Here is a 14,992-nt window from a genome sequence, read left to right as displayed (position 1 = left end):
GTCTCATTTTACAGATGAGAAAACTGAGGCCCAAAAAATTTAAATAACTTGCTCATAGTCATATATCTGAGAAAGAATTCAAATGCAAATCTTTCTGACTCTAAGTTCAACTGTCGTTCTTAACAGATGATGTTTTAATAATAATTATTGTTATTATTAGTATTAGCATTTACATAGCACTTTAATGTCTACCAAATGTTTTATAAATATTATCCCATTTTATACTCAAAACAACCCTAAGAGACAGGTTCTATTAACATCCCCATTTTAGAGATGAGGAAATTGCCACAGACAGAGGTTAAGCGACTTGACCAGGGTCACATAGCTAATAAGTTACCAAGACTGTATTTGAACTCAGATCCTCCTGACTCCACGTCCAGCACTGTATGGACTGTGCCATGTTTGGTCTGCAAACATTATCTCATTTGATCCTTAACGACAACCTTGTGAGCACAGATGTGCAAAGAGTGCACACCTTGCCTAAATGAAGGGCAAATAGAAATGCTATCCAAGGGAATGACTGCATGCCTGGCCCACAATCTATGCACACCTATGTATATGAATTAATAACTATTATTATCTTTATTTTCTAGATAAGGAAACTGAGGTTCAGAGAGGTTAAATGACTTGACCAAGGTTCCATAACTAGTGTCTGAGGGAGGATTAAAACTCATGTGTTCCAGACTCTATGTCTGACACCCTCTCACATGTTCCAGACTCCATGTCCTATACCCTCTCATATGTTGCAGACTCCATGTCCTGTACCTTATCCACTGCATGCAGAGAATACAGAAGAAGCTGAAAGTATGGTCCCTGCATGAGATCATGGTCTAATGAAGGAGATAGGACTGGGTTACCAAAGAGTAGCATCTAATACCAGATTAATTAAGTGCTGAGCTGGGAGGTATAATAAACCACACATGCTGTAGGAATTCTAGAATTAGAGCTGGCAGGGAATTTGGAGGCCATCTAGAATCATCCCTTTCCCCATTTTATGGTCAAACCCCAAAGAGAAAATGACTTCCTAAGTCACACAGCAATCTATAATGGAAATAGTGTAAGGTTTGGAGTCAGAAAACTCTAAACCTTCTATCTGCTACCTATTGTCTATATGTCCTTGGGCAAATGATTTACCTGGGACTCAGTTCCTTCATCTGTAACATTAGGCAGTTGAACTAGATAATGTCAAGGCCTCTTTCAGCTCTAAATTCTATAAACCAAGTTGTAGATGTAGCATTCAAACCCCCAGACCACAGAGTCCAAACCTTGGAGAATAGAAAGGTCAATAAAGATTGACATGCTTAAGGAAGACTTTCTGGAGGACCTGGTATGAAGTCTAGGCCTTGGAAGATGGGTAGATTTGAATAGACAGGGGATGAATGAGTAGGCTTGCATGAAGACAAAGTGGGTTTCTGAAAGAATGAAAAGACCTCCTTATTGAACACTGAACTACAATCTTCTCCCTTTTCCTGTGCCCGAAAGATTCTAGACGGGCTGAAAAAAAGCCATAGGTGAAATATCCATAAATTCCATTACCACTCATTGTTACCTCTAAGAGAAAATAAAATTTTTGAGCACGATGATAAAGCTAGGTTATTTCTGATGGGAGCAAAGTTATATGCATGTATTTCATTAACTCATTCATTCAAAAATACTTATTAAGAGACTATTATATGCAAGACACTGATTGAAGCTTTGGAAATATGAAAAAGAGTGATGCGATCCCTGCCACATTGGGACCTACGGTCTAATAAGGGAGGACACGAAACTCAGACAAAAAAGTTTAATTACTAGGTAACATATGAAATGGACAAAGAAGAGAGCCAAATTACATGATTTATGAAAAATTGAGGAGGGAAAGAACATGATCAGCTGGGGCAATCAGGGTAGCCTTCATGGAAGAGGTGGCACTGTATTTCAGTCTTGAAAAAAAGGAAAGCATTTCAACAGGTAGAAAGGAGTAGGGAGCATACTCTAGATATGAGACTCAGCCTAGACACATACATGGTGACAGGAGAGAATTTGGATGAGATTAAAGGACAATTAGAAGGCTTGTTTGGCTAGAGAATAAAGGGAGTGACAGGTAGTATAGCCAGATTGACCAAGACATTGTACAGCAGAAAGAATACTAGATTTGGGTTCAAATTCTGATTCTGCCTCTTACTACCTGTATGAATTTAGGATAGTGACAACTTCTGTGGGCCTCAATTTCCCCATCTGTAAGATAAGGGTGTTCGGCTAGACTATCTCAAGGGTCTCTTTCAGCTCTAAATTTATACGAATAATCTCAAATATCATGATAGAGACATTGGGGAGGTATCGATGGTTTTTGAGCAGAAAAGAGTCATGGATCATGAACGCACTAGCCCCTCTCCACAGTCAATGAAATACCCCCTCTGGGGATTTGGAGGAAGGAAGGTACAACTTGTTAACCATGAGTACTTAAAGGAGTGGGGAAAAGGGAAGATCTTTAGGAAGGTTGGAGGGAGGGGAAAGGGAATAAAAGCACCTAATATGTTCCAAGCGTTTTACAAATATTATCTCATTTGATTCTCAAAACAACCCTGGGACATAGATTTATATTATTATTATTATTATTCCCATTTTACAGATGCAGAAAATGAGGCTGAGAGGTTAATTAAGTTACCTACTACAACTTAGCCAGTAACTATCTAAAGATCTGCTCAAAGAAGTAGAGATATTCATCCTGAAGGTGAGAATAGTTAGTTACCTTAAAGTATTTAAAGAAAAGGGGATTAGACTAATTCTGCTTGGCCTCCGGAAGGTCAGAGCAATGAGTGGAAGCTATGCAGAGGAGTAGAGCCAGGCTTAGCGTCAGGAAAGTCTCTATCTAAGAGCAGAATGGAGGTAGAGAGGTTCGCCCTCACTAGAGGTCTTCAACCAAACACCAGACCACTACTCGTTGGCTATGTTCCTGTTCAAGTACGGACTGGAAAAAGACAGCTTCCAAGGTCCCTTGGCACTCTAAGATTTTACGATTCCATGAGTTTGTGTGATTCCAAATTCAGCACTCTTTCCATTGCAGCCCACTGCCCTAGGTAAGGGTCCTAGAATGCCATTCTACCTCCATTTGCAGGGTGGGAGTGGGGCGGGGTGGGAGTGGGGGCAGTGTAATTTTTTTTTTTTCATCCTTCCGGAAGCCAAAGTCCTACTCCCATCTAAGAGGGTTTTAGGACTAGAGCTCTGGTGGATAATTTGTTTTGATCACTCAGCGGGGATCTGTGATACATTCCAAATTCAATCTTTTTTAGTACTCAGAAGTTGTTTCTGTCTTCTCAATAGCGTAAATGCAGGACACGTGCATACCAGCTAAGCAACATGTATACCAGTTCTAGGCAATCCCTCAGCCAATCAGATTGGATGCTGATGATGTCATTGTTTTCCATTGGCTGACAATGTTTTCATTCTACCTCCAGACTATTGCTTCAGGTTTTCTCCTAAGAAACCAAGTTTAGCTAGGGCCATTCATATCAATCTCTCCTGCCTTTTAAAATTTTTACAGCTTGACTCTTTTATTAACTTGTTTTACTTTCACTCAGCATAACGGTCTGTGACTTTTCAGTGGGATTTATGAAACAGTCAAAGGTTAATTATTATATGTTTGAGTGGTAGACTGGTGGAGATTAACTTCTCTAACACTTATGTGATGAAATACACTTGTGCTGAGGGAGAAATGCTTTAGTGGCAGATTGCTCATGTGATGTGGGCAATCTTGAATAGCAAATAACCTCCCCATTAAATTATCCACCCCTAGAAACATGTCTTGAATTACCCACAGAATGGTCATGCAAATGATTGCCATTTGAATTTTCATTTTAAAAGAATATGCTTCAGTGATTCGCGTGTAGAACCAAGACTTTGACAATGCTGGCAAAAATACTAAATAATTCAATTTTATTATATTTAATAAACCGCCTAATTGAGCTTCCTGCTTCTAAGGTCTCTCTGTTCTTATCCGTCCACCACACAGCAGCCAACATAAGCTACCTAAGGCATTGGTCTAATAACATTGTCTGGCTCAGAATCCTTAGGTGGTTCTTTTCCTTTAGGATAAAATACAAATTCCTCTGCCTCCACAGTCTGGCTCAGCCTACCCATGAGTAAGAAATATTCCTACCATTGTTTAAGTCTGTCTTTATTTGTGTAAAGATTATTTTGTAGTTGTGTTCACATAGTTCCTGTGTCTTGACTCCCAGGTAGTTTATACTTTCTTTATTGATTTTATGTGGATTTCTCTTTCCATCTCTTCCATCTGGAGTTTGTCACTAATATACAGAAATGCTTATGACTTATGTGGATTTATTTAATATCCTAAAATTTTGTTGAAGTTGTTAATTGTTTCAATAGGTTTTTAGTCAGTTCTTTAGGATTGTCTAAGTAAACCATGGTATCTTCTGCAAAAAGTGATCATTGTGTTTTCTCATGGCTTAGACTTATTCCCTCAATTTCTTTTTCTCGTTTTATTGCTATTGCTAGCATTTCTAGCACTATATTGAACAGCACTGGGGATAATGGAAATCCTTGCTTTACCTCTGATCTTATTGGAAAGGCCTGTAATTTATTGCCATTAGAGATGATGCTAACAAAAGGTGGACCTGAAATCTATTCCTGCCTCAGATACTCACTAGCTGTGTGACCTTGCATAAGTCATTCAACCTCTGCCTACCCCACTTTCCTCAACAGTAGAATGGGAATAACAATAGCGCCTTACTCCCAGGTTGTTGTGAGGATCAAGTGAGATAATATTTGTAAAGTGCTTTGTAAAACTTAAAGCTAATTCTTATTAACACATTATGAATTAATTTATTTCATCCTCACAACCACTCTGGGAAACAGGAAAATAAGTATGACTATTATCTTCCTTTTATAGACAAAAAAAATGAGGGTCAAAAAGGTGAAGGGAATTACCAATGGTCACAGATTCAGACCTGAATTTCAAGCCCAAGTCTTCTGACTCCAGACCCAGGACTCAAAAAAGCACCATGCATATCATGATGTCTTTCCCACTGAGGAGATGGAATATATAGACATGAGGCAAGAACGAATGAATTCACTAGGTTGTCTTGAACAGTCACTGACTAAAAGTTGCTATTTCATGAACCTTCTCTCAGAAGAATTGGGACTGTTTTTGTTTTTCTGATTTTTGGTTTTTTTTCTAAAGGACTAACCTCTCCAGAAGAGTATAAGCAATAGCTTGGCAGCTTGGGAGCACATAAATTGTGTCACTAGCTGCAAGAGGAGAATGGCACTAAATTTAACATGCATAGAATTGTTTGGAAAGAGAAAAGCCTCCCGTTAGCCCATAACTCTGTTGATGCTTTCTCTAACATTATCAGGCATCACATAAATCATTCCATACTCCAGGACCCCAAGAAGCCATTCCAGAGGCAAATGAAGGCTGCTCAGGCCGAACACGAGCGTGCTCTGCTGATGGATCGTGGGCCTCGTGCTGGGCCTCTAGGATGCTCTCTGGAAGGATTGTCAGGACATTTGTCCAATGTTCCCTTGCACCTGGGCCAGGGCATTCAGAGCAGGTAGCAGGGGAGCTCATTATTGCAAAGGTTTCAGAGAGGTACCCTGGGCAGAATCATTTCTCTCAAACTGCCATACACAGACTGTAGCCTCATCTTTCATGAAATTAGCACCTCCATGGCCTGTGGGAAGGGTGTCTAAGTTAGTGCTATAATGAGCCACATTTCAAGGCCTTTCTGCTCTATTAATATCCTCCTTTGATGAGCAAAGGAACTGGTCCTTTGCTAGAGTTTGGCTTTCTAGGCTGAGGTTTCCAGGCTGATAAGACAGGTGAGCTCAAGGTTCCTAACCCCCATTCTCCTTCTCTGGCCTCTTTTGGAGCTCACCATGCACTCAGTCTACAATTCTTGCTGCTGCTTACACATGGCACTCCATTCCCTGTGGCTTTACCTATGCATTGGTTGTCCACTATTTCCTAAGGAATGCACTCGTTTCTTGCCTCTGTGTTTTTTAGTGATTTAGAATGAATCATTTAGAGCTTAGCTTAAATACACCTTCTGCAGGAAGCTTGTCTTTGTTCTCCCAGCGGCTGTTGCCTATATCTTTTCCACTCTGTTTAGTATGGATATGTGCATGCTGTCTCTCCCCCACTTAACTGCATGATCCTTGAAGGAAGACACTTTGATTTTGTCTTGGTACTCTAACCACCTAGCACAGTGCCTGGGACAGAATGTGCACTTAAATGCTTGGTGATTGATTGATTAAGGACATTGAATCATACTTCTCTCTGGTCTCACCAAAGAAACAGATACTCCAGGGACAGATACTCCAGGACCAACCAAAGTGCCCGCACCAAAACAGTCACACACTGGTAAGTTCATTCCTCACGTAAAAGGCTGTACATATCACCGCCCCAGTCTGTCTATAATGGCCAAATTACTACCAGATCAGAATCTCTCATTAACTTATTCTTCCCCATCACACACACTAACACCTACACACACACACACACACACAGAGTCATTTTCTTTTAGATCCTTCCTATTCTTCCAAATCATTTCAGTCTCAAGTTCATAGTTAAATGACTTTAATTTAATTAGTAAAATCTTTATAATACTGAGAAACAACAGATATATAAATTACATGGTGGAACTTTCCAATGACTTTCCAGCTCCAATCTTCAAACAAAGCTACCCTTACAGGTTGATATCTGTTATCCATCCCTTCCAGTCTCCTGGAGCTCTGCCGAGTCAACCTGGAAGTTCAATTTCTCATCACAAACTTCCCATCTCTAAGCCGGGCTCCCCTTGCCTAAGGCCATCATGGTGGCCCATTCTGCTTATGAAGAGCTTTATTAGGAAATATTTCCATACATTAAGCCAAAACTCCTTGTGTGAAACTTCCACACATTGCTACTAAATTTACCCTCTGGGACCAAGAAGACCAAAATCTAGCCCCTCTTCTAAATAATGATAAAGAAATAATCTAACAGCACAATGAATTATACTTAGGAACAAGCCTTTTACTATGTATATCAGGAAGCTGAAATTTAGTGATTTCTTCCTAAAGAGTATTTCACACATAGGTTTATGTACATCCCCAGCACAAGCAAGGAAGGTATTATGTTGTCAAACAACAAAGTAAAAGGAATATCAAAGAAGCTATGGCTGCCCTAAGTTCCTCTATTTATATCTTTTCTCTTATTAGTAAGGTTCTCTTATGCAGCTAAAATCAGAGGTTTCTTAAGGTAATAATAATACTATTAAGGTATAATAATAATAATAATAATAATAATGATTCTTGAAGTTATTTACTGCCTCCTTGAATTAAAATTTACTACTCAGTTAAGAATTAAAACTCTTCATAATTTTATCAAGGAATAGATTGTAAGCTCCTTGAGGACAGAGCCTGTCTTTTTATATTTGAATCGCCAAACACTTAGCACAGTACCTGGCACATAGTAGGTGATTAATACATGTTTAGGGCAGCTAGGTGGCACAGTGGATAGAATACTGGGCCTGGAGTCAGAAAGATTCACCTTTGTGAGATCAAATCTGGCCTCAGACACTTGCTAGCTAGCATCCTGAGGTATCTCCGGTTGTCCTGATGAATATCTGACCACTGGACCCAGATGGCTCTGGAGGAGAAAGTGAGGCTGGTGACCTTGTATAGCCCTCCCTCACTGAAAACAAAGTCAATTGCAAGTCATGTCATCATCTCCCTGATGTCATGGTCCTCTTCAAGAACAAAGGACAAACACACAACACAAGCTGTGCGTCCCTGGGAAACCCTGCTTGCCTTAGTTTCCTCATCTGTAAAATGAGCTGGAGAAGAAAATCACAAACTACTTTACTGTCTTTGCCCCCTCCCAAAAAAAAAAAACCAAATCCCTAATGAGGTCATGAAGAGACGGACATGCCTGAAACAACTAAACAACAACAAAACAAACTAGCCCAGGTCTCTTCCATCTTTAACTTTTTTTTATAGGGCAGCTATGTGGCACAGTGGGTAAAGTCCCAGGCCTGGAGTCAGGAAGTCTCATCTTCCTGAGTTCAAATCTGGCCTCAGACACTTACTAGCTGTGTGACCCTGAGCAAGTCATTTAATCCTGTTTGCCTTAGTTTCCTCATCTCTAAAATGAGCTGCAGAAGGAAATGCAAAATCACTCTAGCATCTCTGCCAAGAAAACCCCAAAAGCGGTCACAAAGAGTTGGGAACACTTGAACCACAACAAATAAATGTTTATTGCCTGCCTGACTAGCAGTGGTTCTATGCCCCTACAGTCTTCTCTTTGTCAAGCTCACTATCCCTCATATGACATGGTGACTAGCCTAACCACCCTCTTCTAGTTATATGGCAGCTTGTCCATTTCTTATAAAATGTAGCTTCCCTAATGGGTCACAACACTGTGTATGTGGCCTGACAAGGGCAGAAAACAGTAGAACTCTCATTTCCCTCATTTTAGGCACAATATATTTACAGTACACCTTTTTATAATTTTATACTTTTAGGAATGACACTAGAAAACATTCAGATAATGACCAGAGTGGTAGATCTTGAGTCCATGTGATTAAAGGCTCAACTGGAAGAACTGAGGATTCGCCTGAAAAACAGATGACTCAGGAGAGATTATTTTGTGTTGTTCAGTCATTTTGGTTATGTCCAACTCTTTGTGATGCCATTTGGGGTTTTCTTGGCAAAGATCCTACAGTAGTTTGCCATTTTCTTCTCCAGCTCATTTTACAGATTAGGAAACTGAGGCAAACAGGGTTAAGCAACTTGCCCAAAGTCACACAGTTAGTAAAATGTCTGAGGCCAGATTTGGACTCATGTCTTCCTGACTTCAAGTCCAGTGCTCTATCCTCTACATCACGTAGCTGCCAAAGAGGCGTTTAGTAGAGAATCAGAGATTTGAGGCTAAAGGGACCATAAAGGCCCATTAGTCCAATTCCCTCACTTCTGAGGTAAAGAAACTGAGCTTCAGAGAAGTTAAGTGGTTAACTATCTCATCCAATTGAAATTCTATGAATTTTTTTATAATCCAAAGCAAGCTTTGTTGTTGTTGTTGTTTCAACGAACTCCTCTTTTCCTTTACAGTTGACTTTGCTCCAGCATTGATATCTCCCTCTCAGTCTCAGCCATCACCTTTCCCTAAACTCTACCTTGTATCAAGTAAGTGTCAGCTAAAATGCCTACCCTGTACTCAATCTTATATTCAATGACTGTCCAATGTATATCTATAGATTGATTCAACTACTCATTCAACTTGATTGATTTTGCTAGACAACTGGAAAATGCACCATCAGCTCAATGTCCTCTGCAAAGAGAACATCTAGAGAACCCTAAAATCTACTGGGAATCCTATTCCATTTTGAGTCTATGCAGGCCATTTCCCATGATGATGGCAAACAGTTTTGGAAAAGACATGTCTTCCTGGTTTATGCCTCTCTTGATATTGTATCTCAGAAAATCATTGAACACATCATCTCTTTGTTGTCCATATTCAATTCATAAAGAATTTATTGTGTGTCACTACAAGACCTCCTTGTCAGTCATTTAATCACAAATATTTATTAAGCTCCTACTGTGTGCCAGGCATTATGCTAAATGCTGGACATACAAAGACAGACAAGATACAATCCCCCCTCTCAAGGAGTTTACATTCTAATGGGGGAGACAATATGCAAGCAACTATGTCCAAATAAGAAACAGACAGGATCTATTGAAGATCATTGGCACAGGGAAAGCACTATTATTATAGGGTATTGGGATTGACTGGCTGTTATATGCAAAAAAAAAAAAAGAAAAAGAAAAAAAAGCTCTGTGGGCAAGGTATACAAAGACATAAATGGAAAAGTCCTGCCCTTAAGGAGCTTACATTTTACTTCTTTTAATGGTTTTGCTCTCCTCTGGAATCAGTTTCTTAACCTGATGGATGAGACAGTTGGATGAGGTGGTCTCTAATCCAGGAGGCAAAGATGAGGAAGAGAGCGTTCCAGGCATGGAGGACAATCAGAGAAAGTACTCAGAGAAGAGAGATTAAGTGTCCTATTAATGGAACAGCCAGGAGCTCTTCAAGTGTCACTGGATTGGAGACTATGTGAGTGGGGTGTAAGGTTGAAGAAGATTGGGAAGGGAGGAGGGGGTAGGTATGAAGGATTTTGAACACCAAACAGAGGATTTTGTGTATGATCCCGGAGGTGAAAGGAAGTCACTGGAGTTTGTTGGGCTGGGAGGAGGGAGGATGACATGGTCAGGTCTTGGTTTAGGAAAATCACTTTGGCAGTTGAATGGTGACTGGATTGGAGTGGGGAGATACTTGCAGCAGGCAGACCCACCAGCAGGCTATTGTAATAGTGTCTGTGGATAGACAGGCATGGGGAGGAGACATTGCAGTAACAGAAGACCTTTCCTTAAGACTTTTCTCAGTCCTTGAGTAGTTGGGTATCCTGATGGTGTCAGTTCAAGACTTCTGTTCCGACACCAGTTAAGCCAGTCAACTTTTTCAATATTTCTATTCTCTGCCGCACCTCAGGCCTACCTTCTCCTTTACTTTTCACTAGTTGCCCTGAGCTACTTTAGCTCAGCTCTGTATGACCCCTGCTCCTTCCTTTCAACTTCCAGACCCTCGGAATCTCTATCTGGTTTTGAGATATCTCATTCTTTTTATACAACTTTCTCAGTGTATGACTAAGTCTCTTACATAATGGCTTTTTATTGATTCAAAGAGGTGTATAGACCTGGTTCACACTCATTTCTGATTGATTCATTCAATCAAGAAGTGTTTCTACCTAACAAGGGTAATCACTTTTAAGTGGAGTGGGGTGATCAATGAAACTTCACTCTTATGCTTTTAAATGAGAGAGTTGAACCAGATGAGGTACCCTAAAACTCTTAATTCTAGGACTGCAAAGAGTATACCAACAAAAGTTTTCTTCCTTTTTCTCCTCCATCATGTTAGTCTGGCACAAGGAGACAGATATTACCCTTGTGTGAGCTATTACATGTCTATGAGGCTTTCTTTTTAAAAATAGTATTCACTCTTTCATGACACTAGGGAATTGTGTAGAAGGCTAAAGAATGAATGTCACACTTAGTACCTCAATGGTTCATGTTGCCAAACTGGCTAAAAGAGGGGAACCCTTCATCCCAACTTGCACCCTTAAAATCTATTGGAGTGCCAGAACTTTTTGATCCATGAAAGCTAATTGCCTACAAAGCTGAATATGCCAAGCCCTATGCTAGGTGCTAGAGTTATAAAGATAAAAATGAAAAAGTCTCTGCCCTCAAGGAGCTTACATTCTTTCAGGTATACAATATGTACCTACATAATCCTATACAAATACATATATACAAAAGCACTAGTAGACAGGGGAAATCAGAAAAAGCTTAATGTGTAAAGTGTTGCTTGAGATGAATTTGAATGAAGCAAGGGATTCTAAGAGGTAGATATGAGGAAGGGATCCATTTGAGGCATGGGGGACAGTCTGTGCAAAAAGACAGAGATGGGTGTTGTAAAGTTATGTATGAAGAACCCTAAGAATGTCCATTTGGTTAGTTTGTTGGGTACATAAAAGTAAATCATGTATTAGAATGCTCAAAGATAGTTTGGGACTGGTTGTGAAGATTTTTAAAGGCAAAGGGAAAAGATTATATTTCAATCAATTAATAAACATTCATTAAGTATCTCCTATGTGCCAGGCACTGTGTTAAGTGCTGGAGATACAAAAAGAGGCGAAAAACAGTCCCAGTCCCCAAAGATGGAGATATAGGGAGAGAGAGCCGCTATAGTTTTTAAAATAGGAGAACAACATGGTCAGACATGATCTAGAGAGAGAGAGGTATTTAAAGAGAATCATTAGAATGTGTGCTTTCTTCACTCAGAGCTCAATCATGGACATATCAAATTGGTATAAATTAAACCACCAAGCAAATGGCTCACCAGGGGAATCATTAGCTCAACAACACATGCATTTAACAATAATGACTTCTTCTAAATTGTTGTTCAGACCTGTGATTTCATTAGTGTAGGAATTTCCAAGCAATGAAACTCCCCTTTCCAAAGTAAATAAGTGTCTTCTCTGACTTTTATAGACTTACAGTTGCTTAGGGAACTGAGAGATTAAGTGACTTGTCCAAGGTCATGTAGATAGTCAAACACAGGATTAGAGAGACTGGACCTGTGAATTCATGGGTGTGAAAATCTCCTAGATGATGAAGGCAGCACCTTCTCCACATCTTAAAGTCTTAGACAGCTGCCTAGATCACTGAGAGGTTGCTGGGTCTCCCAGACAATTTTGTCAGAGGCAGAACCTGAACCCAGAACTTCTGACTCTGAGACCAACTCTCTATTTATTGTGCCAATATGGTTTTATGGCTTCTATATAATAATTTCCTTAAAATAAGTATTATTTTTAATAATAAAATTTTATTTAGAACAATATTTTAATAATATTGTGCCAATATGGCTCTATGGCTTATATATAATAAAAATATAAGCCTTAATGATAACCATAGGAACAGAAGACATATAATTATTCCCATGAAGAGGATGATGATTCTAGGCTCAGAGGAATATGTATGAAGCACAGCCACAAAGCTGGGCTGCCACTACTCCCTCAAAGCTACCTGGAAGGGAAACGAGTATACGTGCAGCCCAATGTTGGCCATTCTTGTCCACAATGAAAAAGGAAGAGGAATTTACTGCTCTTTCTAGAACAGGTAGGCAAGAGCAGCCAGAAACAAGGTCAAGGTCAATGCTTGATGAAACCCTGCTATTCCCAGACAAACTAGGTCACCTGCTCAAATATGGTGCTCTTCCTTCTTGGAGGTAAAAATGACTGCCTAGTCACAATAGAAATACTGTGAGAAAGAAGTTAGTTTGAAAGGAGAAGCTGACTTCATGAAATGCTCATCCCTCCTTGAGGCCTACAGTATTGAATTAAGAAAGTCCTGCCATATAGCAGTGACAGGAAGGCACTTTCTCAGTGGGGACCCACCCATTTGAGAATTATCCTCACTTTGTAAGAAGGAGGAGAAGTTTATTTTATCACCTTCCTCCCCCCAAAACCTGATAGCATCAAGTACCAACTGTTAACCAAGAGTGGTTAAAATCTAAAACTAAGCTATTGGATGCCATATGACATCACCTAGGAATGTGGAAAGCTGAAGAAATCTCATAATTCCCTCCCCTTTGATGGGCTGATGATACTCATCATTATGTCCACCATATACCAAATATGGAAGGAGCAACAGATACCAATAACACCCAAATGTGTTCACCTTGCCTCACCCACAGAGCTCAAAAGCATCAATATCAATTTTGATTATCACAGCTATAGTTTACCTAGCACTAGGCACCTGAAAAGCCCTTTCTTTATGACAACCATGTCATGTCATTAGGCTTATTATTATTCTCATAGTACTAGATTTGAGAATGACTGCCACGTGGTTACCAGGCTAGTATATTTGGGGGAGGGGAATAGAACATATATACATCATAAGATCAAAAAACTTGAACCTAAAGGGAACTTCTTAGGTCATCTAGTCCAAACCTCTCATCCAAAGATGTAAAGTGATTTGCCCATGATCACACAGCTAGTAAGGGAGAAAGCTGAGATTTGAATACAGGCCCTGTGGCTCTAAAACCGGTAGCACCATGCTGTTTCTAGTTCCCTGATTTCTTCTATTATACTGCTGGAGTAGTTTCATTGTACCTGCGTCCTGGGACAAAGAAACCACCTTTCAAAGTCAAGGAGGTATTCATTCTTCAAGGCCATTCCTAGTAGGGATTTAGGGTGTGAGGTGCAAGGAAAATTTTACTAGATGGGAATACCCCACCCATACCCTTCCACTTACTATCTTTGTCCAAGTAAAATGTGGTTACAAAGAACATCTGAATCAGATGACGATAATGATAATAATAGTGATGATGGTGAAATAATAATAATAATAACAACAACAAACTGGCACTTATGTGTAACTTTCACTTCTAGGCAAATGTTTGGCAATCCATTCCATACACACTCCTCAAGTTGAATGTCCACCCTCAGCCACTTACTAGCTGTGTAAGGTTACAATTGTTATCTCATTTGATCCTCACAACAACCCTGGGAAGTAAGAGCTATTATTATCCCTATTTTACAAACAAGGAAACTGAAGCTTAGTGAGATTAAGTTACTTGCCCAGGGTCATATAGCTAATAAGAAATTTGAGGGAATCAGTTCAAAATGGTGACATTCAGCTTGAAGGTGTGTATGGAATGGGAGCTGGAGGATGTAACATGGTTGCCAAGCAACCATAGCATCATTTACATGGAAGTGAAAGAGACCTCACAGGGCAAGTGAATGATCACTTCATAGGATTATAGATTTAAAACTAGAAGGGATGTTAGAGGACATCGAATCCAACCCCCTCACTTTACAAATGAGGAGACTAAGGTCCAGGGCAGTGACGCGATTGGCCCTAGATTAAACAAGTGTTAAATGCTGGCTCTGATATTTGAACTTGTATCTTCCATCTTTTCCACTATATTACTCTTCTCCCATTTTGAGCATAATTACTAAAGGAACCTCGGGTCCCTTTTAGCACCCAAGGACAATGTCACCTCTTTCTCCCTAGACCTGAAGAGCTCCAGCTAGCTGGAATCCTGACAGGGAGATGCCCACTTATAGCCTTTACAGTTCCCTCGGGCCATCTCAGGCTATCCATTACTAAACCAATTCCACTTCTAGTCCTTTTCTTCAGGAAGCTAAACTCTCCAAAGGCCACTTTGTATTTAAAATTCAAGCACCTCACCTCCAAGCCTGATTGATAGCTCCAAGGACCACACTCCAATTCCACTCTGCTGTTTTCCAAAATCACCTCTAACTTCTTACATTTCTGATAGAATTGTGTTTCTGGCATACCTGTCATTCATCACAGATCACAGAAGCCTCCCATCTCTGCAGACATGGGGGGGTGGCGGGTTATTCTTCTCTCTGAGCTTACTCTGCTCAGT

The 14,992-nt window shown here is 40.0% G+C and overlaps 1 protein-coding gene across 1 annotated transcript in view; it reads left to right on the top strand.

Moving 5' to 3' along the window:
* HHLA1 (HERV-H LTR-associating 1) overlaps nucleotides 1–14,992 on the top strand; it is a 62,284-nt gene that overhangs the window by 26,437 nt on the left and 20,855 nt on the right. Inside the window, exons 12-13 of the mRNA XM_027845492.1 lie at nucleotides 6,296–6,364; nucleotides 9,091–9,165. Of these exons, the coding sequence (XP_027701293.1) occupies nucleotides 6,296–6,364; nucleotides 9,091–9,165 (144 nt within the window). The remainder of the gene's footprint in view (nucleotides 1–6,295; nucleotides 6,365–9,090; nucleotides 9,166–14,992) is intronic.

The sequence above is a fragment of the Vombatus ursinus genome, unplaced genomic scaffold (genome assembly GCF_900497805.2).
Source record: "Vombatus ursinus unplaced genomic scaffold, bare-nosed wombat genome assembly UNPS02014973.1, whole genome shotgun sequence".
Lineage (NCBI taxonomy): Eukaryota > Metazoa > Chordata > Mammalia > Diprotodontia > Vombatidae > Vombatus > Vombatus ursinus.
The sequence above is the reverse complement of the archived record's forward strand: the minus strand, read 5'-3'. Positions and strand labels throughout refer to the sequence as shown.